The sequence below is a fragment of the Crinia signifera genome, chromosome 4, assembly GCF_055691185.1.
Source record: "Crinia signifera chromosome 4, ASM5569118v1, whole genome shotgun sequence".
NCBI lineage: Eukaryota > Metazoa > Chordata > Amphibia > Anura > Myobatrachidae > Crinia > Crinia signifera.
In genome coordinates this window covers 322,915,116-322,939,224 of record NC_139220.1, presented here as the reverse complement: position 1 = coordinate 322,939,224, position 24,109 = coordinate 322,915,116, and the positions used below count along the sequence as shown (strand labels likewise).

Below are 24,109 nucleotides of genomic sequence, written 5' to 3'. Positions count from 1 at the left end.
TGCAGGGAATAGAGTCTGGTGGACAGTGAGTGCAGGGAAGAGAGTCTTGCAGACAGTAAGTGCAGGGAAGAGAGTCTGGTGGACAGTGAGTGCAGGAAAGAGAGTTTGGGGGACAGTGAGTGCATGGAAGAGAGTCTGGTGGACAGTGAGTGCAGGGAAGAGAGTCTGGCGGACAGTAAGTGCAGGGAAGAGAGTCTATTGTACAATGAGTGCAGGGAAGAGAGTATGGTGGACAGTGAGTGCAGGAAAGAGAGTCTGGTGGACAGTGAGTGCAGGAAAGAGAGTATAGTGGACAGTGAGTGCATGGAAGAGAGTCTGGCGGACAGTAAGTGCAGGGAAGAGAGTCTATTGTACAATGAGTGCAGGGAAGAGAGTATGGTGGACAGTGAGTGCAGGAAAGAGAGTCTTGGGGACAGTTAGTGCAGGAAAGAGAGTCCGGTGGACAATGCGTACAGGAAAAATAGTCTGGTGGACAATGAGTGCAGGGAAGAGAAATTCTGGTGGAAAGTGAGTGCAGGAAAGAGAGTCTAGTGGACAGTGAGTGCAGGGAAGATAGTCTGGTGGACAATGAGTAAAGAGTCTTTTAGACAATGAGTGCCGGGAAGATAGACTGGTGGACAGTGAGTGCAGGGAAGAGAGTCTGGTAGACAATGAGTGCCGGGAAGATAGACTGGTGGACAGTGAGTGCAGGGAAGAGAGTCTGGTAGACAATGAGTGCCGGGAAGATAGACTGGTGGACAGTGAGTGCAGGGAAGAGAGTCTGGTAGACAATGAGTGCCGGGAAGATAGACTGGTGGACAGTGAGTGCAGGGAAGAGAGTCTGGTAGACAATGAGTGCCGGGAAGATAGACTGGTGGACAGTGAATGCAGGGAAGAGAGTCTGGTGGACATTGAGTGCAGGGAAGATAGACTGGTGGACAGTGAGTGCAGGGAAGATAGACTGGCAGACAATGAGTGCCGGGAAGATAGACTGGCGGACAGTGAATGCAGGGAAGAGAGTCTGGTGGACATTGAGTGCAGGGAAGATAGACTGGTGGACAGTGAGTGCAGGGAAGAGAGTCTGGTAGACAATGAGTGCAGGGAAGATAGACTGGCGGACAGTGAATGCAGGGAAGAGAGTCTGGTGGACAGTGAGTGCAGGGAAGAGAGTCTGGTGGACAGTGAGTGCAGGGAAGAGAGTCTGGTGGACAGTGAGTGCAGGGAAGAGAGTCTGGTGGACAGTGAGTGCAGGGAAGATAGACTGGTGGACAGTGAGTGCAGGGAAGAGAGTCTCGCGGACAGTGGGTTTTATTCTGGTTGATTCGCAAGGCTGCAAATTCGCAGCCTTGCAAATCCACCAAACCCCACCCACCGAATGACCGTCCACCCAACCCCCCCCCCTTCGCAGCGCGAGTTCGTCCGCACAGGCTGTGAATGGATGTTTAGCATAAACATCCATTCGTATGCCGCGGGTAACCTCCCACATCTTTCGATGGTCGCCGACCATCAATAGTTGTGGAAGGTACACGCATATAAAAGTGACTTTCAAGTCACTTACATATACGTGCACGCTGGGACGGATATGGGCGGGCAGCTGACATCCGGTGATGTCAGCTGCCAGCCCCCCACACCCACGTCACCGCCTCATTAATGTAGTATGCATAGAAGAGTGTCCTGGGAACATCAGTTGCAGTGAAGACATTCTAGTGGACAATGAGTTATGGAAAGAGAGTCTGGTGGACAATGAGTGCAGGGAAGAGAGCCTGGTGTACGGAAGAGAGTCTGGTGGACAGAGAGTGCAGGGAAGAGAATTTGGTGGACATTGAGTGCAGCAAAGAGAGCCTGGTGGACAGTGTGTGCATGGAAGAGAGTCTGGTTTACAGTGAGTGCACGGAAGAGAGTCTGGTGGACAGAGAGTGCAGGGAAGAGAGTCTATTGTATAATGAGTGCAGGGAATAGAGTCTGGTGGACAGTGAGTGCAGGGAAGAGAGTCTTGCAGACAGTAAGTGCAGGGAAGAGAGTCTGGTGGACAGTGAGTGCAGGAAAGAGAGTTTGGGGGACAGTGAGTGCATGGAAGAGAGTCTGGTGGACAGTGAGTGCAGGGAAGAGAGTCTGGCGGACAGTAAGTGCAGGGAAGAGAGTCTATTGTACAATGAGTGCAGGGAAGAGAGTATGGTGGACAGTGAGTGCAGGAAAGAGAGTCTGGTGGACAGTGAGTGCAGGAAAGAGAGTATAGTGGACAGTGAGTGCATGGAAGAGAGTCTGGCGGACAGTAAGTGCAGGGAAGAGAGTCTATTGTACAATGAGTGCAGGGAAGAGAGTATGGTGGACAGTGAGTGCAGGAAAGAGAGTCTTGGGGACAGTTAGTGCAGGAAAGAGAGTCCGGTGGACAATGCGTACAGGAAAAATAGTCTGGTGGACAATGAGTGCAGGGAAGAGAAATTCTGGTGGAAAGTGAGTGCAGGAAAGAGAGTCTAGTGGACAGTGAGTGCAGGGAAGATAGTCTGGTGGACAATGAGTAAAGAGTCTTTTAGACAATGAGTGCCGGGAAGATAGACTGGTGGACAGTGAGTGCAGGGAAGAGAGTCTGGTAGACAATGAGTGCCGGGAAGATAGACTGGTGGACAGTGAGTGCAGGGAAGAGAGTCTGGTAGACAATGAGTGCCGGGAAGATAGACTGGTGGACAGTGAGTGCAGGGAAGAGAGTCTGGTAGACAATGAGTGCCGGGAAGATAGACTGGTGGACAGTGAGTGCAGGGAAGAGAGTCTGGTAGACAATGAGTGCCGGGAAGATAGACTGGTGGACAGTGAATGCAGGGAAGAGAGTCTGGTGGACATTGAGTGCAGGGAAGATAGACTGGTGGACAGTGAGTGCAGGGAAGATAGACTGGCAGACAATGAGTGCCGGGAAGATAGACTGGCGGACAGTGAATGCAGGGAAGAGAGTCTGGTGGACATTGAGTGCAGGGAAGATAGACTGGTGGACAGTGAGTGCAGGGAAGAGAGTCTGGTAGACAATGAGTGCAGGGAAGATAGACTGGCGGACAGTGAATGCAGGGAAGAGAGTCTGGTGGACAGTGAGTGCAGGGAAGAGAGTCTGGTGGACAGTGAGTGCAGGGAAGAGAGTCTGGTGGACAGTGAGTGCAGGGAAGAGAGTCTGGTGGACAGTGAGTGCAGGGAAGATAGACTGGTGGACAGTGAGTGCAGGGAAGAGAGTCTCGCGGACAGTGGGTTTTATTCTGGTTGATTCGCAAGGCTGCAAATTCGCAGCCTTGCAAATCCACCAAACCCCACCCACCGAATGACCGTCCACCCAACCCCCCCCCCTTCGCAGCGCGAGTTCGTCCGCACAGGCTGTGAATGGATGTTTAGCATAAACATCCATTCGTATGCCGCGGGTAACCTCCCACATCTTTCGATGGTCGCCGACCATCAATAGTTGTGGAAGGTACACGCATATAAAAGTGACTTTCAAGTCACTTACATATACGTGCACGCTGGGACGGATATGGGCGGGCAGCTGACATCCGGTGATGTCAGCTGCCAGCCCCCCACACCCACGTCACCGCCTCATTAATGTAGTATGCATAGAAGAGTGTCCTGGGAACATCAGTTGCAGTGAAGACATTCTAGTGGACAATGAGTTATGGAAAGAGAGTCTGGTGGACAATGAGTGCAGGAAAAGGAGATGGATTGGAATTTATTGTGGGTAAGAGTTTGTCTGGGGGACATATAGTACAGGCAGCATAGAGAGGTGGGCAGCACAGGCAGCATGGAGAGGTGGGCAGCACAGGCAGCATAGAGAGGTGGGCAGCACAGGCAGCATAGAGCGGTAGGCAGCACAGGCAGCATGGAGAGGTGGGCAGCACAGACAGCATAGAGAGGTGGGCAGCACAGGCAGCATGGAGAGGTGGGCAGCACAGGCAGCATAGAGAGGTGGGCAGCACAGGCAGCACAGAGAGGTGGGCAGCACAGGCAGCACGGAGAGGTGGGCAGCACAGGCAGCACAGAGAGGTGGGCAGCACAGAGAGGTGGGCAGCACAGAGAGGTGGGCAGCACAGGCAGCACGGAGAGGTGGGCAGCACAGGCAACATAGAGAGGTGGGCAGCACAGGCAACATAGAGAGGTGGGCAGCAAAGGCAGCATGGAGAGGTGGGCAGCACAGGCAGCATAGAGAGGTGGGCAGCACAGGCAGCATGGAGAGGTAGGCAGCACAGGCAGCATGGAGAGGTGGGCAGCACAGGCAGCATGAAGAGGTGGGCAGCACAGGCAGCACGGAGAGGTGGGCAGCACAGGCAGCACGGAGAGGTGGGCAGCACAGGCAGGATAGAGAGGTGGGCAGCACAGGCAGCATAGAGAGGTAGGCAGCACAGAGAGGTGGGCAGCACAGGCAGCACGGAGAGGTGGGCAGCACAGGCAGCATAGAGAGGTGGGCAGCACAGACAGGATAGAGAGGTGGGCAGCACAGGCAGCATGGAGAGGTGGGCAGCACAGGCAGCATGAAGAGGTGGGCAGCACAGGCAGCATAGAGAGGTGGGCAGCACAGGCAGCATAGAGAGGTGGGCAGCACAGGCAGGATGGAGAGGTGGGCAACACAGGCAGGATGGAGAGGTGGGCAGCACAGGCAGCATGGAGAGGTGGGCAGCACAGGCAGCATAGAGAGGTGGGCAGCACAGGCAGGATAGTGAGGTGGGCAGCACAGGCAGGATAGAGAGGTGGGCAGCACAGGCAGCATATAGAGGTGGGCAGCACAGGCAGCATGGAGAGGTGGGCAGCACAGACAGGATAGAGAGGTGGGCAGCACAGGCAACATAGAGAGGTGGGCAGCACAGGCAGGATAGTGAGGTGGGCAGCACAGACAGGATAGAGAGGTGGGCAGCACAGACAGGATAGAGAGGTGGGCAGCACAGGCAACATAGAGAGGTGGGCAGCACAGACAGGATAGAGAGGTGGGCAGCACAGACAGGATAGTGAGGTGGGCAGCACAGACAGGATAGAGAGGTGGGCAGCACAGGCAACATAGAGAGGTGGGCAGCACAGGCAGCATAGAGAGGTGGGCAGCACAGGCAGCACGGAGAGGTGGGCAGCACAGGCAGCACAGAGAGGTGGGCAGCACAGAGAGGTGGGCAGCACAGGCAACATAGAGAGGTGGGCAGCACAGGCAACATAGAGAGGTGGGCAGCAAAGGCAGCATGGAGAGGTGGGCAGCACAGGCAGCATAGAGAGGTGGGCAGCACAGGCAGCATAGAGAGGTGGGCAGCACAGGCAGCATGGAGAGGTGGGCAGCACAGGCAGCATGGAGAGGTGGGCAGCACAGGCAGCACGGAGAGGTGGGCAGCACAGGCAGGATAGAGAGGTGGGCAGCACAGGCAGCATAGAGAGGTAGGCAGCACAGAGAGGTGGGCAGCACAGGCAGCACAGAGAGGTGGGCAGCACAGGCAGCATAGAGAGGTGGGCAGCACAGACAGGATAGAGAGGTGGGCAGCACAGGCAGCATGGAGAGGTGGGCAGCACAGGCAGCATGAAGAGGTGGGCAGCACAGGCAGCATAGAGAGGTGGGCAGCACAGGCAGCATAGAGAGGTGGGCAGCACAGGCAGGATGGCGAGGTGGGCAACACAGGCAGGATGGAGAGGTGGGCAGCACAGGCAGCATGGAGAGGTGGGCAGCACAGGCAGCATAGAGAGGTGGGCAGCACAGGCAGGATAGAGAGGTGGGCAGCACAGGCAGGATAGAGAGGTGGGCAGCACAGACAGGATAGAGAGGTTGGCAGCACAGACAGGATAGAGAGGTGGGCAGCACAGACAGGATAGAGAGGTGGGTAGCACAGGCAGCATAGAGAGGTGGGCAGCACAGGCAGCATGGAGAGGTGGGCAGCACAGGTAGCATGAAGACGTGGGCAGCACAGGCAGCATAGAGAGGTGGGCAGCACAGGTAGCATGGAGAGGTGGGCAGCACTGGCAGCATAAAGAGATGGGCAGCATAGAGAGGTGGGCAGCACTGGCAGCATAGACAGGTAGACAGAGACAGAGTAAGCATAGAAGTGAGAAGAAGAGAGCGGGTGACTGGGGTGAACAAAGTGATCTAGAATGGGCAGGTCAGGGAGAAGTTGGCGAGAGACTAGTCACACAACCCTCCTCCCTGCTGCAGGTATTCCAGGGCATGCTGCGAGCCCACCGTGACCTCCATGATACAAAGCACAGCATCACCAGACTATGGGTACACGAGTGCTTCAGGTAAATAAACCACAGTCCGGGAATATCTGAGGTAATCCAACCAAAACAATTTTATCATGCAAAGTAATGGGTGAAACAGACGTGTAGCTCTCCATGTGGGGTGTACACAGCAGATACTGAGACAGTCAGATTATTACACATACGTGACTGTCACCTCCTCTCACGCAGAGTCTTCTCAGACCGCCTGGTCGACACTGCCGACACTGAAGCCTTTGTAGGGATTCTGAGTGAAAAGTTGGGTTCTCTCTTTGACCTCACCTACCACAACTTGTGCCCCAGCAAGCACCCACCTATTTTTGGTAAGAATGTTATCCATGTATTTGTGTAGACCCCACTTTCAAATAAGCCCAGGACTGAGTTTCTATAAATAATACCCGTTTCAGTGTAATGGGTGTGTCCGTCCTTCTCACCCGCATTCCAGATCATCCTATAGATGGAATACGGTGTCTGCTGCCATGGCGACTGGTATCTCAGCAGCGGCACCTGTGTCGTGTTACATGACAGCGATGTGTCGCACCTTCCTAGCAGGCATCTACCTGGTCGGAAATCTAGAAAACACAATAAGGGTCATTTCTGAAATGGGGGTAATTCAGACCTGAGCGCACGACCGTGAATTTGCAGGAAAACGTTAGGCGTGCCTGAGCGTTTTAGGGGAGGGTGTGTGACGTCAGCCCCATTCCGGATATATATTTATCCATTGTACCGCTGAGTAAGTCTCTGGCTACACGGCACCTGCGATGACTTGCGGTCAGTGTTTTTCTTTGGGACACGTCAGGGGCCACAGGTTTTACAGTGGGTAGTGGAGTGTGGAGTGAGCATTCCAGCATCTATAGAGGTTAAACTTCTTGCTGCCTCCCAGGGCAGCCAGGCTCCTCCCCTCCTCTACCCCGCCTCCAGGCCAGGAAGCTCAGTTTTACAAAGGGTTTGTACCTACTCGCAGTGCTGTGTATGTATGTGTAGCAGTACACATCCATGTGCACGGCGAGCACATTAATTCACAAGGCGGGATTTCACACCAGCGGTGCAGCGGCTTAACTGAACGCTGTTCTCCTATGGAGTCAGAGAAAAGGATTGATCGCGAAAATCCAGTTTTCTTTGCTTTGCTCTTTATGCTTTTTGACTCTCTCCGGCGGCAGTGAGCTTTGACGTGTGCCATTTGCAGTGTTTGTGGACAGGAGATGGCAGCAGAATGCCTGGGCTATACTAATGAGTAATTATATCTGTACTTGTCACATATATGTCACATATGTTGTCCACGCGTAATAGGGGATGTGTCGAATGCATGGGAGGCACATCGGCACAGTGGTTAGTATCACTGCCTCGCTGTGCAGCGGCCATAATGAGTCCAGTCCTCACCCGCAACCTCTCTGCATGGACTATATGTACATAGGACAGTAGACCACCTATAGTCTGCCCCTCTCCAGGTGACTTCATGCAGGAGCCCCCGGTGTACGAGGACATTACAGACTTCAAGGCCCTGAAATCCTTTATGACGACTCAGCTGCAGGAGCAGAGCCGACAGCCTGGGGCATCTACAAAGACACTTGTCCTGTTCACCGACGCCATCCAGCATGGTACGTTCTACCGGTCATCTATAAATGTGCGGAACAACATGGCGTTAGACTGTCGCCTCTCTTAGGTTAGACAGCCCTGTGTGCCATCCAGTGACTCTCATGTTATCCTCTTCTTCCCCAGTGACGCGCATCGTGCGTGTGATTGGACAGCCGCGTGGAAACATGCTGCTCGTTGGCATTGGCGGCAGTGGACGGCAGAGTCTGGCTCGGCTGGCGGCCTTTATTTGTGACTACAAGGTCTTCCAGCTAGAAGTGACCCGCGGGTACCGCAAGCAGGAGTTCCGAGAAGGTGAGGCGGGAGAGCCCCTTAGCACAAAACGTGACGTTACTGTAAACCTTGACCACTGCATTAGGTCAAACCTGCATATTGTCTACACGTGTTTCACCATGGCCCCCATAATCTCCTCCATAACCCGTCTCCCTTTCCCAGACATTAAGAGACTGTACCGGCTAGCCGGAGTAGATGGCCGCCCCACCGTCTTCCTGCTGGCGGATACGCAGATCACCGACGAATCTTTCCTAGAGGATGTGAACAACATATTAAGTTCCGGGGAGGTCCCCAATCTGTACAAGGCCGATGAGTTTGAAGAGGTAACGTCCTTTATTGCATCTCCAGACAGGTAAATGTATTTTCTTGCCCTTTAACACCACAATTACACCATTCTCTCGTGATGCAGATCAGGACCTTATTACAAGAAAAATGTCGAGAGGAGAACGTCCCGGACACCCCGGAGAGTCTCTTCACCTTCCTGGTGGAGAGGGTGCGGAGCAATCTGCACATTGTGCTCTGCATGAGCCCTGTGGGAAACCCCTTCAGGTGAGGAGCTTTCATGTACTAAGAATGATGAAGCCCTGAGGGTCTGCTGATTGTACGGGTATTTACCGTTCCGTTCACATTCTGTGTACTGTAAAACGCGTTGTGCACACCCATATTCTCCTATGCATACATTATCTCCGGATCCCCATAACAGGCAGAACTGTGCACACACAACGGGAGGGCGGGTGTAATATCCTGAACTGGAGCAAGATTATTGAAATGAGGTTAACAGGTGGAGATGGTGCTTATTTAGGGATGGTTTTGCTGTCAGGAGGGGCACAAGGCCTGTTCCACAACATAAAGGGCACTGAGTGTTGTACCTGTCTTATCCTCAGACCCATTTTGAGCCTTTGTGATACATCTAGGAGCCATATAAGTGATGTGATATCACAAACACACAAAAGTCAGACATGAATGAAATACACTCAGATGTCTCCTCATCCTCGAGATCTACCAACAGTCCATGTTTTCCAGGCCGCCTGTGGATCTGTAGAATGTGTCCGTTAGGAATGAATGTAGCAGATGTTTGAAAATGTGACAGTTAGTAATGACTGCACCTGAGCACCAGCTAGGTGTCTTGATAATGTTACAGATAGTAATGACTGCACCTGTGCCCCAGCTAGGTGGTCTGGGAAATGTGACAGTTAGTAATGACTGCACTTATGCACTAGCTAGGGAGTCTGGGGAATGTGACAGTTAGTAATGACTACAGCTGTGCACCAGCTAGGTGGTCTGGGGAATGTGACAGTTAGTAATGACTGCACCTATGCACCAGCTAGGGGGTTTGGGAAATGTGACAGTTCGTAATGACTGCACTTATGCACTAGCTAGGGAGTCTGGGGAATGTGACCGTTAGTAATGACTACAGCTGTGCACCAGCTAGGTGGTCTGGGGAATGTGACAGTTAGTAATGACTACAGCTGTGCACCAGCTAGGTGGTCTGGGGAATGTGACAGTTAGTAATGACTACAGCTGGGCCACAGCTAGGTGGTCTGGGAAATGTGACAGTTAGTAATGACTGCACCTGTGCCCCAGCTAGGTGGTCTGGTAAGTGTGACAGTTAGTAATGACTGTACCTATGCACCAGCTAGGGGGTCTGGGAAATGTGACAGTTAGTAATGAATACACCTGTGCACCAGCTAGGGAGTTTGGGAAATGTGACTGTTAGTAATGACTGCACCTGTGCCCCAGCTAGAGGGTCTGGGAAATGTGACAGTTAGTAATGACTACACCTGTGCACCAGCTAGGGGGTTTGGGAAATGTGACAATGTATAATGACTGCACCTGTGCACCAGCTAGGTGGTCTGTGAAATAAGGGCTGTTGGTAGATCTTGACAATCCCGGATTTAAGCCATAAACTGATTAGTAAGTGAGAGTGTTATGAAAGCGGTGGTTGTACAGGGTTGGAGGTTGGATTTTTATGCAATGTTTAGACCTGTGCCCAATTTCGCCTCTATGTATTTTTCATACCTCATTGTGCTCGGAATTTGCAGCAGAGGAGAGTACTGGTCCACATACATTATTGGTGTGCACTCATTGTAGTAATTGAAGGTCTACTTCAAAATGTCTACTCTCTGCCCAGTAGTCATTATAATTTGAAGACACTTTTTGTCCTGGGAAAGCCTGGAGACGGACACTCCACAGCTGCCTGCCCACCAATTGGACCTCACATCTCTACTTCTTTATTCTTCAGGAACCGAATCCGCCAATACCCAGCTCTTGTTAACTGCACGACCATTGACTGGTTCTCCGAGTGGCCCGAAGAGGCCCTGCTGGAGGTTGCAGAGAGATATTTGGAAGGAGCTGATCTCGGAACCATGGAAGGGGTGAGTCCGGTGTCTAGGCCAGTGGGAAGTCTCCCTGATCATGCACATGTTCTCCAGCAACCTCTGCTTTTGCTCTATCCTGTCTCTTGCTTCCTGCATTCTGTTTTGATTCTTGTCCCAATCCCCCCATCGCAGATCAATGGGAAAGTGTCTCGAATCTTTGTCACGATGCACCGCTCTGTAGCAGAATATTCACACAAGATGAAAATGGAACTAAGGAGGCAGAACTATATCACGCCAACCAGCTACCTGGAGGTGGTATCCCGATATAAGAGGTATGTGATGATACTTCAGCATGGTTCTCCAGGAAGTTGTGGTATAGCAGCGAGCTTATATTTCCTGTGTCTGTGCTCAGGCTACTGAATGAGAAACGCTCAGAGTTGGGCGAGAAGGCCTCCAAGTTGAGGAACGGCCTTTTCAAGATTGACGAGACTCGGGAGAAGGTGGAGAAGATGTCAGAGCAGCTCGCCATCGCTAGAAGTAAAGTTGCTGAATTTCAGAAACAGTGTGAAGAGTACCTGGTCATTATAGTCCACCAGCGGAGAGAAGCCGACGAGCAGCAGAAGGTAATTTGTCTTATTCACTAGAGACCTGGGCGTATACCATCTTGGCCTGATGCCTTTATTGACTGCACCAACCATTGTTCTACGTTCTGCAAGTCTTGCTAACTGAGGAGCTGTTTCCTGGGACGTCTCAAAAGTCGTTACGTGCGATTGTTTTCCCTCACTTGTTTCTTCTGGGTCTATATAAAAGACCACATGGCTATCGTCAATTGTCAATTTCTCTCTTTTTCAGACGGTGACTGCTCACAGTGAGAAGATCGGAGCTGAGGAGATCAAGTGCAAAACTTTAGCAGATAATGCTCAGAAGGACCTGGAGGAAGCTCTTCCTGCCCTAGAGGAGGCCATGAGGGTGCCAAACCTCATTTCATTTTCAATTTATTCCTCTTCTTCTTCTTCTTCCTCGTCTTGACCTTCTTCTTCCTCTTCTTCTTCTCCCCCTTCTTCATTTTCTTCTTCCTCTTCTTTTTCATCATCCTGTTATTTTTCCTTTTATCCTCTAGGGGTTTTTTCTTTCTCTTCTCCCTCTGCATTTTCTTCTTCTTCCTCTTCTTTATTTTCTTTTTCCTCTTCTTCTTCGTCATCTTCTTCCTTTCATCCTCTTAGGTTTATTCTATTTCTCCTTTCTCTTCTCCCTCTTCATTTTCTTCCTCTTCCTTTTCTTTATTTTCTTTTTTTTTCTTCTTCTTCAGCCTCTTCTTCCTTTTATCCTCTTGGGTTTATTCTTTCTCATTTCTCTTCTTTTTTCTCTATATTTTTCTCAACATTCTTCATCCTATTCCTTCTCGTAAAATACCAATGTCTTTTTGAAGCCCCCCCCCCCCACCCCCTTCCCCTAAATGTCCTACCCCTACCCTTCTGGTAAAGATCTCCACAAGAAACCCCCACCCTCACTCTAAGCCGTCCAAAAGTGAAAAAAAATTGGGATGTTTCCCATAGCAACCAGCTATGCTATCATTTATCTGTTGCTTCCTCGAAAATGATAAACAGAATCTGATTGCTGTGGGCAACATCTCCGCTTTCAGAAGCTTAAGTAATCCCCCCCCTAACTCTTCACTTGTGAGGTCCCTCACACTGCATTCCCATAACCCTCTCTCTTCCACACTCCATACCTTCTCCCCATAGGCCCTGGAGACATTGAACAAGAAGGACCTCAGTGAGATCAAGGCTTATGGACGGCCACCAGCTCTGGTTGAGACTGTAATGCAGGCTGTCATGATCCTCAGAGGAAACGAGCCCACCTGGGCCGAGGCCAAGAGACAGCTAGGTGAGACATAGAGGAGGGAGCCTGGAGGAAAAATGGGATCAGGATCGGGTTTTTCGGCTCCTGAGGAGACAAATGTTCATCAAGGGAGAGTGAACAAATGAATGCTCACCATTTGTATGTTTCATCAACCCTCAGGAGAGTCCAACTTCATCAAACAGCTCATTAACTTTGACAAGGACAATATCTCCGAGAGGATCCTGAAGAAGATTGGACAGTACTGTGTCCTGCCAGACTTCATTCCAGACGTTGTTGGCCGAGTGTCTCTAGCTGCCCGGTCTCTCTGCATGTGGGTCCGGGCTATGGAGGTAGACACATTATCATGAGTGAATGGGAACCACTTGTTTGAGGCCTTTAGACCTATCCGTGTATGTAATTCGCTAGTAAGACCTTCTGAGTCCTGTTCTTCCCCTCTTTAATAGATGTACGGTCGTATATTCCGCGTGGTGGAACCGAAACGGGCTCGCATGAATGCGGCAATGGCGCAGCTGGCAGAGAAACAGGCATCACTGGCAGAGGCTCAGAATAAGCTGAAGGAGGTACAGTGATGTCATATGATGCATGTCTTTTCCGTAAGACCATATGTTCTCAAACTCGGTACTCCCTGAGCTGGTACAGTCCGTGTATCTCCTGGAGCTGATGTCGCACTGGGCATGTACTTACCTGGCTGTGTGTGTCACAGGTGGGTGAGAGGCTGGAGCAGCTGAAAACGCAGTACGATGAGAAGTTGGCACAGAAGGAAGAGCTCAGAGAAGAGGCTGAACTGATGGAGGTGAAGCTGCAGAGAGCAGGGACATTGGTGACAGGACTGGCCGGAGAGAAGTCTCGCTGGGAGGAGACGGTGAAGGTCAGTCTCGTCCGTCTTTCCTATATCTCCTGTGTATGGCTTTTCCCATAATAACCACTCTCCCATGCAGGGTCTAGAGCAAGACCTGGGCTTCCTAGTCGGTGACTGTCTTCTTGCCTCGGCCTTCCTGTCGTACATGGGCCCTTTCCTCTCCAGCTACCGTAATGGAATCCTGGCTATCTGGTCCAATGAGGTGATTGTTGTCTATAGTCGGTTATGGTAAAGATCTCTCCAGTGCAGTGCCACAAATCCACTGGTGAATTCATCCACTGACCAAAACACCACCAATTACACCGATCCACTGGTGAATTCATCCACTGTCCACCACACCCCCAATTACACTGATCCACTGGTGAATTCATCCACTGTCCATCTCACCCCCAGTTATGCTGATCCGCTGGTGAATTCATCCACTGTCCATCTCACCCCCAATTATGCTGATCCACTGGTGAATTCATTCACTGTCCACCACACCCCCAATTACACCAATCCACTGATGAAGTAATTCACTGTCCACTACACCCACAATTGATCACTGATCCACTGGTTAATTCATCTATTAACCTGTTATCCACCACATATATACTTAAACCCATCTACTAGTGAATTCATCCGCTGTCCGCCACACACCAATTACAATGATCCACTGGTGATTTCATCCACTCTTCACTAAACCCCCAATTACACTGATCCACTGGTGAATTCATCCGCTCTTCACTAAACCCCCAATTACACTGATCCACTGGTGAATTCATCTTCTGTCCACTAAACCCCCAATTACACTGATCCACTGGTGAATTCATCCGCTGCCCATCACACCCCCAATTATACTATCCACTGGTGAATTAATCCACTGTCCACTAAACCCCTAATTACACTGATCCACTGGTGAATTCATGCGCTGTCCACCACACCTCCAATTACACTGATCCACTGGTGAATGTATCCACTGTCCATCACATCCCCAATTACACTCATCCACTGGTGAATTAATCCATTGTTCAACACAGCCCACAGAGATTGCACTGTTTAGTGACTGCATAATCTGTGTAAATTCTCAGAGTAACAGGACTTTTTCTGCTGGTTCCAGGTGCGAGAGATGTTGGTTCCATGTTCTCCACAGTTTTCTCTGACCACCTTCCTATCCAGCCCCACCATGGTGCGAGAGTGGAACCTACAAGGCTTGCCCTCGGACAGCTTTTCTAGTGACAATGGGGTCATTGTAACACGTGGAAACAGGTAAAATCCCCTAACCACTGAATGTTCCTTCACACTTCCAGCATTCTGCCTGTCTCTAGTCAATGTTCCTTCAGACTACCAGCATTCTGCCTGTCTCTAGTCAATGTTCCTTCACACCACCAGCATTCTGCCTGTCTCTAGTAAATGTTCCTTCACACCACCAGCATTCTGCCTGTCTCTAGTCAATGTTCCATTACACCACCAGCATTCTGCCTGTCTCTAGTCAATGTTCCTTCACACCACCAGCATTCTGCCTGTCTCTAGTCAATGTTCCATTACACCACCAGCATTCTGCCTGTCTCTAGTCAATGTTCCTTCACACCACCAGCATTCTGCCTGTCTCTAGCCAATGTTCCTTCACACCACCAGCATTCTGCCTGTCTCTAGTCGATGTTCCTTCACACCACCAGCATTCTGCCTGTCTCTAGTCAATGTTTCTTCACACTTCCAGCATTCTAACTGTCTCTAGTCAATGTTCCTTCACACCACCAGCATTCTGCCTGTCTCTAGTCAATGTTCCATCACACCACCAGCATTCTGCCTGTCTCTAGCCAATGTTCCTTCACACTTCCAGCATTCTGCCTGTCTCTAGTCAATGTTCCTTCACACCACCAGCATTCTGCCTGTCTCTAGTTAATGTTCCATCACACCACCAGCATTCTGTCTGTCTCTAGTCAATGTTCCATCACACCACCAGCATTCTTCCTGTCTCTAGTCATTGTTCCTTCACACCACCAGCATTCTGCCTGTCTCTAGCCAATGTTCCTTCACACTTCCAGCATTCTGCCTGTCTCTAGTCAATGTTCCTTCACACCACCAGCATTCTGCCTGTCTCTAGTCAATGTTCCATCACACCACCAGCATTCTGTCTGTCTCTAGTCAATGTTCCATCACACCACCAGCATTCTTCCTGTCTCTAGTCAATGTTCCATCACACCACCAGCATTCTTCCTGTCTCTAGTCAATGTTCCTTCACACCACCAGCATTCTGCCTGTCTCTAGCCAATGTTCCTTCACACTTCCAGCATTCTGCCTGTCTCTAGTCGATGTTCCTTCACACCACCAGCATTCTGCCTATCTCTAGTCAATGTTCCTTCACACCACCAGCATTCTGCCTGTCTCTAGTCAATGTTCCTTCACACCACCAGCATTCTGCCTGTCTCTAGTCAATGTTCCTTTACACCTCCAGCATTCTGCCTGTCTCTAGTCGATGTTCCTTCACACCTCCAGCATTCTGCCTGTCTCTAGTCAATGTTCCTTCACACCACCAGCATTCTGCCTGTCTCTAGTCAATGTTCCTTCACACCTCCAGCATTCTGCCTGTCTCTAGTAAATGGTCTTTCACACTTCCAGCATTCTGCCTGTCTCTAGTAGATGTTCCTTCGCACTACCAGCATTCTGCCTGTCTCTAGTCGATGTTCCTTCACACCACCAGCATTCCGCCTGTCTCTAGTCGATGTTCCTTCACACTACCAGCATTCTGCCTGTCTCTAGTCGATGTTCCTTCACACCACCAGCATTCCGTCTGTCTCTAGTCGATGTTCCTTCACACTACCAGCATTCTGCCTGTCTCTAGTCGATGTTCCTTCACACTACCAGCATTCTGCCTGTCTCTAGTCGATGTCCCATCACACTACCAGCATTCTCCCTGTCTCTAGTCAATGTTCCTTCACACCTCCAGCATTCTGCCTGTCTCTAGTCAATGTTCCTTCACACCACCAGCATTCTGCCTGTCTCTAGTCAATGTTCCTTCACACAACCAGCATTCTGCCTGTCTCTAGTCAATGCTCCTTCACACAACCAGCATTCTGCCTGTCTCTAGTCAATGTTCCTTCACACCTCCAGCATTCTGCCTGTCTCTAGTCAATGTTCCTTCACCCCACCAGCATTCTGCCTGTCTCTAGTCAATGTTCCTTCACACAACCAGCATTCTGCCTGTCTCTAGTCGATGTTCCTTCACACCACCAGCATTCTGCCTGTCTCTAGTCAATGTTCCATCACACCACCAGCATTCTGCCTGTCTCTAGTCAATGTTCCATCACACCACCAGCATTCTGCCTGTCTCTAGTCAATGTTCCTTCACACCACCAGCATTCTGCCCATCTCTAGTCAATGCTCCTTCACACCACCAGCATTCTGCCTGTCTCTAGTCAATGTTCCTTCACACCACCAGCATTCTGCCTGTCTCTAGTCAATGTTCCATTACACCACCAGCATTCTGCCTGTCTCTAGTCATTGTTCCTTCACACCACCAGCATTCTGCCTGTCTCTAGGCAATGTTCCTTCACACTTCCAGCATTCTGCCTGTCTCTAGTCAATGTTCCTTCACACCACCAGCATTCTGCCTGTCTCTAGTCAATGTTCCATTACACCACCAGCATTCTGCCTGTCTCTAGTCAATGTTCCTTCACACCACCAGCATTCTGCCTGTCTATAGTCAATGTTCCTTCACACCACCAGCATTCTGCCTGTCTCTAGTCAATGTTCCTTCACACCTCCAGCATTCTGCTTGTCTCTAGTCAATGTTCCATTACACCACCAGCATTCTGCCTGTCTCTAGGCAATGTTCCTTCACACTTCCAGCATTCTGCCTGTTTCTAGTCAATGTTCCTTCACACCACCAGCATTCTGCCTGTCTCTAGTCAATGTTCCATTACACCACCAGCATTCTGCCTGTCTCTAGTCAATGTTCCTTCACACCACCAGCATTCTGCCTGTCTATAGTCAATGTTCCTTCACACCACCAGCATTCTGCCTGTCTCTAGTCAATGTTCCTTCACACCTCCAGCATTCTGCTTGTCTCTAGTCAATGTACCATCACACCACCAGCATTCTGCCTGTCTCTAGTCAATGTACCATCACACCACCAGCATTCTTCCTGTCTCTAGTCAATGTTCCTTCACACCTCCAGCATTCTGCCTGTCTATAGTCAATGTTCCTTCACACCACCAGCATTCTGCCTGTCTCTAGTCAATGTTCCTTCACGCTACCAACTTTGGGATAAACAATGTGACCCTTGTTTAGGTGGCCACTGATGGTAGACCCACAGGGACAAGCCACTAAATGGATTAAAAGCATGGAGTCTGCCCAGGTAAGGCTGGTCATTCTTTGCCTGTCTAGGTTGTGTCAGCATCTGGACATCATTTACTAACTTTTTTACTTTGTTTGATGTAGGGTCTTAAAGTGATTGACCTGCAGACACCAGATTTCATGCGAACACTGGAACAAGCCATCCAGTTTGGGACCCCAGCACTTCTACAGAACGTCCAGGAAGATCTAGATCCATCGTTGGCACCAATCCTGAACAAGTCCGTCACAAAAGTCGGTGAGTTATCCTGACGGAATATAATCCCGGTTAGAAGTTGAAGTGATAGGTACAGGTGGTAAGGGATAGGGATCAGTCACAGGAAGTAATACAGGCAGCCGGTACAGAGGGTAAGTGATAGGGATCATACACAGGAAGTAATACAGGCAGCCGGTACAGAGGGTAAGTGATAGGGATCATACACAGGAAGTAATACAGGCAGCCAGTACAGGTGGTAAGTGATAGGGATCAGTCACAGGAAGTAATACAGGCAGCCGGTACAGGGGGTAAGGGATAGGGATCATACACAAGAAGTAATACAGACAGCCGGTACAGAGGGTAAGTGATAGGGATCATCCACAGGAAGTAATACAGGCAGCCAGTACAGAGGGTAAGTGATAGGGATCAGTCACAGGAAGTAATACAGGCAGCCGGTACAGGGGGTAAGTGATAGGGAATCATACACAGGAAGTAATACAGGCAGCCAGTACAGGGGGTAAGTGATAGGGATCAGTCACAGGAAGTAATACAGGCAGCCGGTACAGAGGGTAAGTGATAGGGATCATACACAGGAAGTAATACAGGCAGCCAGTACAGGTGGTAAGGGATAGGGATCATCCACAGGAAGTAATACAGGCAGCCGGTACAGAGGGTAAGGGATAGGGATCAGTCACAGGAAGTAATACAGGCAGCCAGTACAGGGGGTAAGTGATAGGGATCATCCACAGGAAGTAATACAGGCAGCCGGTACAGAGGGTAAGTGATAGGGATCATCCACAGGAAGTAATACAGGCAGCCGGTACAGGTGGTAAGGGATAGGGATCATACACAGGAAGTAATACAGGCAGCCAGTACAGGGGGTAAGTGATAGGGATCAGTCACAGGAAGTAATACAGGCAGCCGGTACAGGGGGTAAGTGATAGGGATCATACACAGGAAGTAATACAGGCAGCCAGTACAGGGGGTAAGTGATAGGGATCAGTCACAGGAAGTAATACAGGCAGCCGGTACAGAGGGTAAGTGATAGGGATCATACACAGGAAGTAATACAGGCAGCCAGTACAGGTGGTAAGGGATAGGGATCATCCACAGGAAGTAATACAGGCAGCCGGTACAGAGGGTAAGGGATAGGGATCAGTCACAGGAAGTAATACAGGCAGCCAGTACAGGGGGTAAGTGATAGGGATCATCCACAGGAAGTAATACAGGCAGCCGGTACAGAGGGTAAGTGATAGGGATCATCCACAGGAAGTAATACAGGCAGCCGGTACAGGTGGTAAGGGATAGGGATCATACACAGGAAGTAATACAGGCAGCCAGTACAGGGGGTAAGTGATAGGGATCAGTCACAGGAAGTAATACAGGCAGCCGGTACAGGGGGTAAGGGATAGGGATCAGTCACAGGAAGTAATACAGGCAGCCAGTACAGGGGGTAAGTGATAGGGATCAGTCACAGGAAGTAATACAGGCAGCCGGTACAGAGGGTAAGTGATAGGGATCAGTCACATGAAGTAATACAGGCAGCCGGTACAGAGGGTAAGTGATAGGGATCATACACAGGAAGTAATACAGGCAGCCGGTACAGAGGGTAAGTGATAGGGATCATCCACAGGAAGTAATACAGGCAGCCGGTACAGAGGGTAAGTGATAGGGATCAGTCACAGGAAGTAATACAGGCAGCCAGTACAGAGGGTAAGTGATAGGGATCATCCACAGGAAGTAATACAGGCAGCCAGTACAGGGGGTAAGTGATAGGGATCATACACAGGAAGTAATACAGGCAGCCAGTACAGAGGGTAAGTGATAGGGATCAGTCACAGGAAGTAATACAGGCAGCCAGTACAGGGGGTAAGTGACAGGGATCATACACAGGAAGTAATACAGGCAGCCAGTACAGAGGGTAAGTGATAGGATCATACACAGGAAGTAATACAGGCAGCTAGTACAGAGGGTAAGTGATAGGGATCAGTCACAGGAAGTAATACAGGCAGCTAGTACAGAGGGTAAGTGATAGGGATCATCCACAGGAAGTAATACAGGTAGCCAGTACAGGGGGTAAGTGATAGGGATCAGTCACAGGAAGTAATACAGGCAGCCGGTACAGGGGGTAAGTGATAGGGATCAGTCACAGGAAGTAATACAGGCAGCCGGTACAGGGGGTAAGTGATAGGGATCATCCACAGGAAGTAATACAGGCAGCCGGTACAGAGGGTAAGTGATAGGGATCAGTCACAGGAAGTAATACAGGCAGCCAGTACAGGGGGTAAGTGATAGGTATCATCCACAGGAAGTAATACAGGCAGCCGGTACAGGGGGTAAGTGATAGGGATCATCCACAGGAAGTAATACAGGCAGCCAGTACAGGGGGTAAGTGATAGGGATCAGTCACAGGAAGTAATACAGGCAGCCGGTACAGGGGGTAAGTGATAGGGATCATCCACAGAAAGTAATACAGGCAGCCAGTACAGGGGGTAAGTGATAGGGATCATACAGAGGAAGTAATACAGGCAGCCGGTACAGAGGGTAAGTGACAGGGATCATACACAGGAAGTAATACAGGCAGCCAGTACAAGGGGTAAGTGATAGGGATCAGTCACAAGAAGTAATACAGGCAGCCAGTACAGGGGGTAAGTGATAGGTATCATCCACAGGAAGTAATACAGGCAGCCAGTACAGAGGGTAAGTGACAGGGATCATCCACAGGAAGTAATACAGGCAGCAGGTACAGAGGGTAAGTGATAGGGATCATACACAGGAAGTAATACAGGCAGCCGGTACCATACCTCCCAACATTACTAGTCCAGCGAACGGGATGCCGCTGCTGCGCGCCGAAGGCGCGCCGAAATTTTCGGGGGGACGTGGCCTAATTTGGGGGCGTGGCCTATACTCGCGGCTCCCCCGCGAGGCCACGCCCCCATTTTGCCGCTATGGGGGCATGACCCAGAGGCTCTGTGAGCCTCTAACCATGCCCCCAGCCCCCTGGCTGCGGGAATAGACGCTGTGCGCATGCGCACAGCATTTATTTCCCGCTGTTTAGCAGCTGACAGGGGGAACTCCCAACAGCCCCCCCACACCGCGGGACACTGCCGCCCGCGGGTGGGACAGCGGGACAGGCCCTGACAATCGGGACTGTCCCGATAAAATCGGGACTGTTGGGAGGTATGCGGGTACAGAGGGTAAGTGATAGGGATCATACACAGGAAGTAATACAGGCAGCCAGTACAGAGGGTAAGTGATAGGGATCATACACAGGAAGTAATACAGGCAGCCAGTACAGAGGGTAAGTGACAGGGATCATCCACAGGAAGTAATACAGGCAGCAGGTACAGAGGGTAAGTGATAGGGATCATCTACATGAAGTAATACAGGCAGCCAGTACAGGGGGTAAGTGATAGGATCATACACAGGAAGTAATACAGGCAGCCAGTACAGGGGGTAAGTGATAGGGATCATCTACATGAAGTAATACAGGCAGCCAGTACAGGGGGTAAGTGATAGGATCATACACAGGAAGTAATACAGGCAGCCGGTACAGAGGGTAAGTGATAGGATCATACACAGGAAGTAATACAGGCAGCCGGTACAGAGGGTAAGTGATAGGGATCATCCACAGGAAGTAATACAGGCAGCCGGTACAGAGGGTGAGGGGGCTAGCAATGTCACCCCTCTACGTTGAGCAGTGTTAATGATAGTGTGTACGCCATGCTGCGCGCTGCAGTTACATACCGCCATTTTGCCTGTCATGCAGGAGGGAATCTGCAGATCCGTCTGGGCGATAAAGATGTCGCATACAACCCTGACTTCCGCTTCTACATCACAACCAAACTTTCCAACCCGCATTATACTCCGGAGATCAGCTCGCAGGCCACCATTGTCAACTTCGCTGTGAAGGAGCAGGTAACGCACAATGCTGGATATGTATTATGTTTATCAGTTATTATATCCTATTTTATTGTGTCATTCTCTTTTCCAGGCCAGTGGTTTTTATTTTGTGTCATTAATAATTAAAAATGTGCAATGTATTTATTTGTCACTCTCTTTTGGTCATTTGTTGGCTGATTTGTTGGCTGATTACTATAGTCATAGACACATGTCCCCTGGCTAGAACCAGGATTATTTCTATACCTACATTCACATAAAGCCCTTTGCCAGGAGGTAACACATTCAAAGATTACTCCTGTATTCAGGTACTGTATGTCCAGGATATATAGGATTTCTTCAATGGTTTTGGGTTTAGGTTTTCTAGTCTTCCACCACTAGGGGGCAGACACTCTGCATTGGCTTTTGCAGCATTTTATAGCTAATTGGCTCCCTGAACATACAGACATTCGACTCTATACACTGCTAGGCTTCAGGGATTTTGGGGGGCTTTCAAATAACCAACTTTGAAGCTTCTGTATTATCCTGTAACATAATCCCAATCCACGTCAGATCTTCATCCCACTCCATGTCAGATCTTCACCCCACTCCACGTCAGATCTTCACCCCACTCCACGTCAGATCTTCATCCCACTCCACGTCAGATCTTCACCCCACTCCACGTCAGATCTTCACCCCACTCCACGTCAGATCTTCATCCCACTCCTGGTCAGATCTTCACCCCACTCCTGGTCAGATCTTCATCCCTCTTTACGTCAGATCTTCATCCCACTCCACGACAGATCTTCATTCCTCTCCACGTCAGATCTTCACCCCACTCCAAGTCAGATCATCATCCGCTCCATCCCAGATCCTCATCCCATGCCTTCTTATAGTCTCATGCTACTTAGATACTAAACCCACTCCTCCAGTTACTTATCTTCAATTCTTAAGATCCTCATCACATATCAGATTCTCACCCCAGTCCATCTCTGATCTTCACCTTACTTAATCTCAGATCATCATCATCCCACTCTATCTCAGATCTTCATCCAACCCCACTTTTTCTCTGATCCTCTCCCCACTCCTCAGATCCTCATGTCAATCAATTTCAGATCTTCAACCCACTCCATCTCAGATCCTCACCACACTAGATTTTAGATTCATACTCCCCATATCCTCATCCCATTTCACTTCAGATCCTCACTCCACTGCTTTAAAATCTTCACCCCACTCCTTCCCAGATCTTCACCTTTCTTCATCTCATATCTTCACCCCACTCCAATTTAGATCCTGACACCACTATTTCTCAAATTATCATTCTACTCCTTCTCAGATCCTCATCCTATTCCATCTCAGATCCTCGCATATTCTTTCTCAGATATTCTTTCTCACTCCATTTTAGATCTTCACCCTACTCTTTTTCAGCTCCTCACCCCTTTCCTTCTCAGCTCCTCGCCCCACTCCTTCTCAGCTCCTCAACCCATTCCTTCTCATATCTTGGGCAGTACAGTCGGTGTAATGGTTAGCATTACTGCCTCACAGCACTGAGGTCATGGGTTTGATTCCCACCATGGCCCTAAATGTGAGGAGTTTGTATATTCTCCCCGTACTTGCGTGGGTTTCCTCTGGGTGCTCCGGTTTCCTCCCACAATCCAAAAATTATACTAGTAGGTTAATTGCCCCCCAACTTAAATTAATGTCGGTGTGTGCGTGTACATGTGGTAGGGAATATAGATTGTAAGCTCCACTGGGGCAGGTATTGATGTGAATGTTCAAATATTCTCTGTAATGCGCTGCAGAATATGTGTGCGCTATATAAGAAACTGTTCCTCACCCCATTCCTTCTCAGATCCTGCCCCTCTCCTTCTCATATCCTCACCCCACTCCTCAGATCCTGATCCCACGCCATTTCAGATACTTATCTCACAGCAGAACACGAGGACATGCACTGACACTGGGGGGAGGAAGGTACAGGTGGGAGACATTCTTCACAGGAAGAGGAGCAACAAAACACGAGGACATGCACTGACACTAGAGGGAGGAAGGTACAGGTGGGAGACATTCCTCACAGGAAGAGGAGCAGCAGAACACGAGGACATGCACTGACACTAGGGGGAGGAAGGTACAGGTGGGAGACATTCTTCACAGGAAGAGGAGCAGCAGAACACGAGGACATGCACTGACACTGGGGGGAGGAAGGTACAGGTGGGAGACATTCTTCACAGGAAGAGGAGCAACAGAACACGAGGACATGCACTGACACTAGAGGGAGGAAGGTACAGGTGGGAGACATTCCTCACAGGAAGAGGAGCAGCAGAACACGAGGACATGCACTGACACTGGGGGGAGGAAGGTTCAGGGGAAATCTAAGGAAAAATTAATTCACAGGAAGAGATACTGTAAGTGGAATAGCCTCCCATCAGAGGTGGTAGAGGCAAATACAGAAGTACAATGTAAACATGCTTGGGATAAGCATATTGATATCCTTACAAAGAAATAAGGATCAAATATGGTTTGAGGTAACATGTTTAAAAAAGGGGCAGACTAGATGGGCCAAGTGGTTCTTATCTGCCGTCACATTCTATATTTCTATTCACTCAATTT

General features: G+C 50.0%; 1 protein-coding gene across 1 annotated transcript in view; it reads left to right on the top strand.

The window, feature by feature from the left end:
- DNAH2 (dynein axonemal heavy chain 2) overlaps nt 1-24,109 on the top strand; it is a 133,279-nt gene that overhangs the window by 75,263 nt on the left and 33,907 nt on the right. The window contains 19 exon segments of the mRNA XM_083185671.1: nt 6,128-6,213; nt 6,382-6,512; nt 7,638-7,787; nt 7,909-8,076; nt 8,218-8,378; nt 8,465-8,604; nt 10,298-10,430; nt 10,566-10,705; nt 10,786-10,996; nt 11,226-11,342; nt 12,116-12,257; nt 12,393-12,562; nt 12,677-12,793; nt 12,937-13,101; nt 13,172-13,294; nt 14,192-14,340; nt 17,365-17,431; nt 17,515-17,665; nt 21,393-21,541. Of these exon segments, the coding sequence (XP_083041797.1) occupies nt 6,128-6,213; nt 6,382-6,512; nt 7,638-7,787; nt 7,909-8,076; nt 8,218-8,378; nt 8,465-8,604; nt 10,298-10,430; nt 10,566-10,705; nt 10,786-10,996; nt 11,226-11,342; nt 12,116-12,257; nt 12,393-12,562; nt 12,677-12,793; nt 12,937-13,101; nt 13,172-13,294; nt 14,192-14,340; nt 17,365-17,431; nt 17,515-17,665; nt 21,393-21,541 (2,670 nt within the window).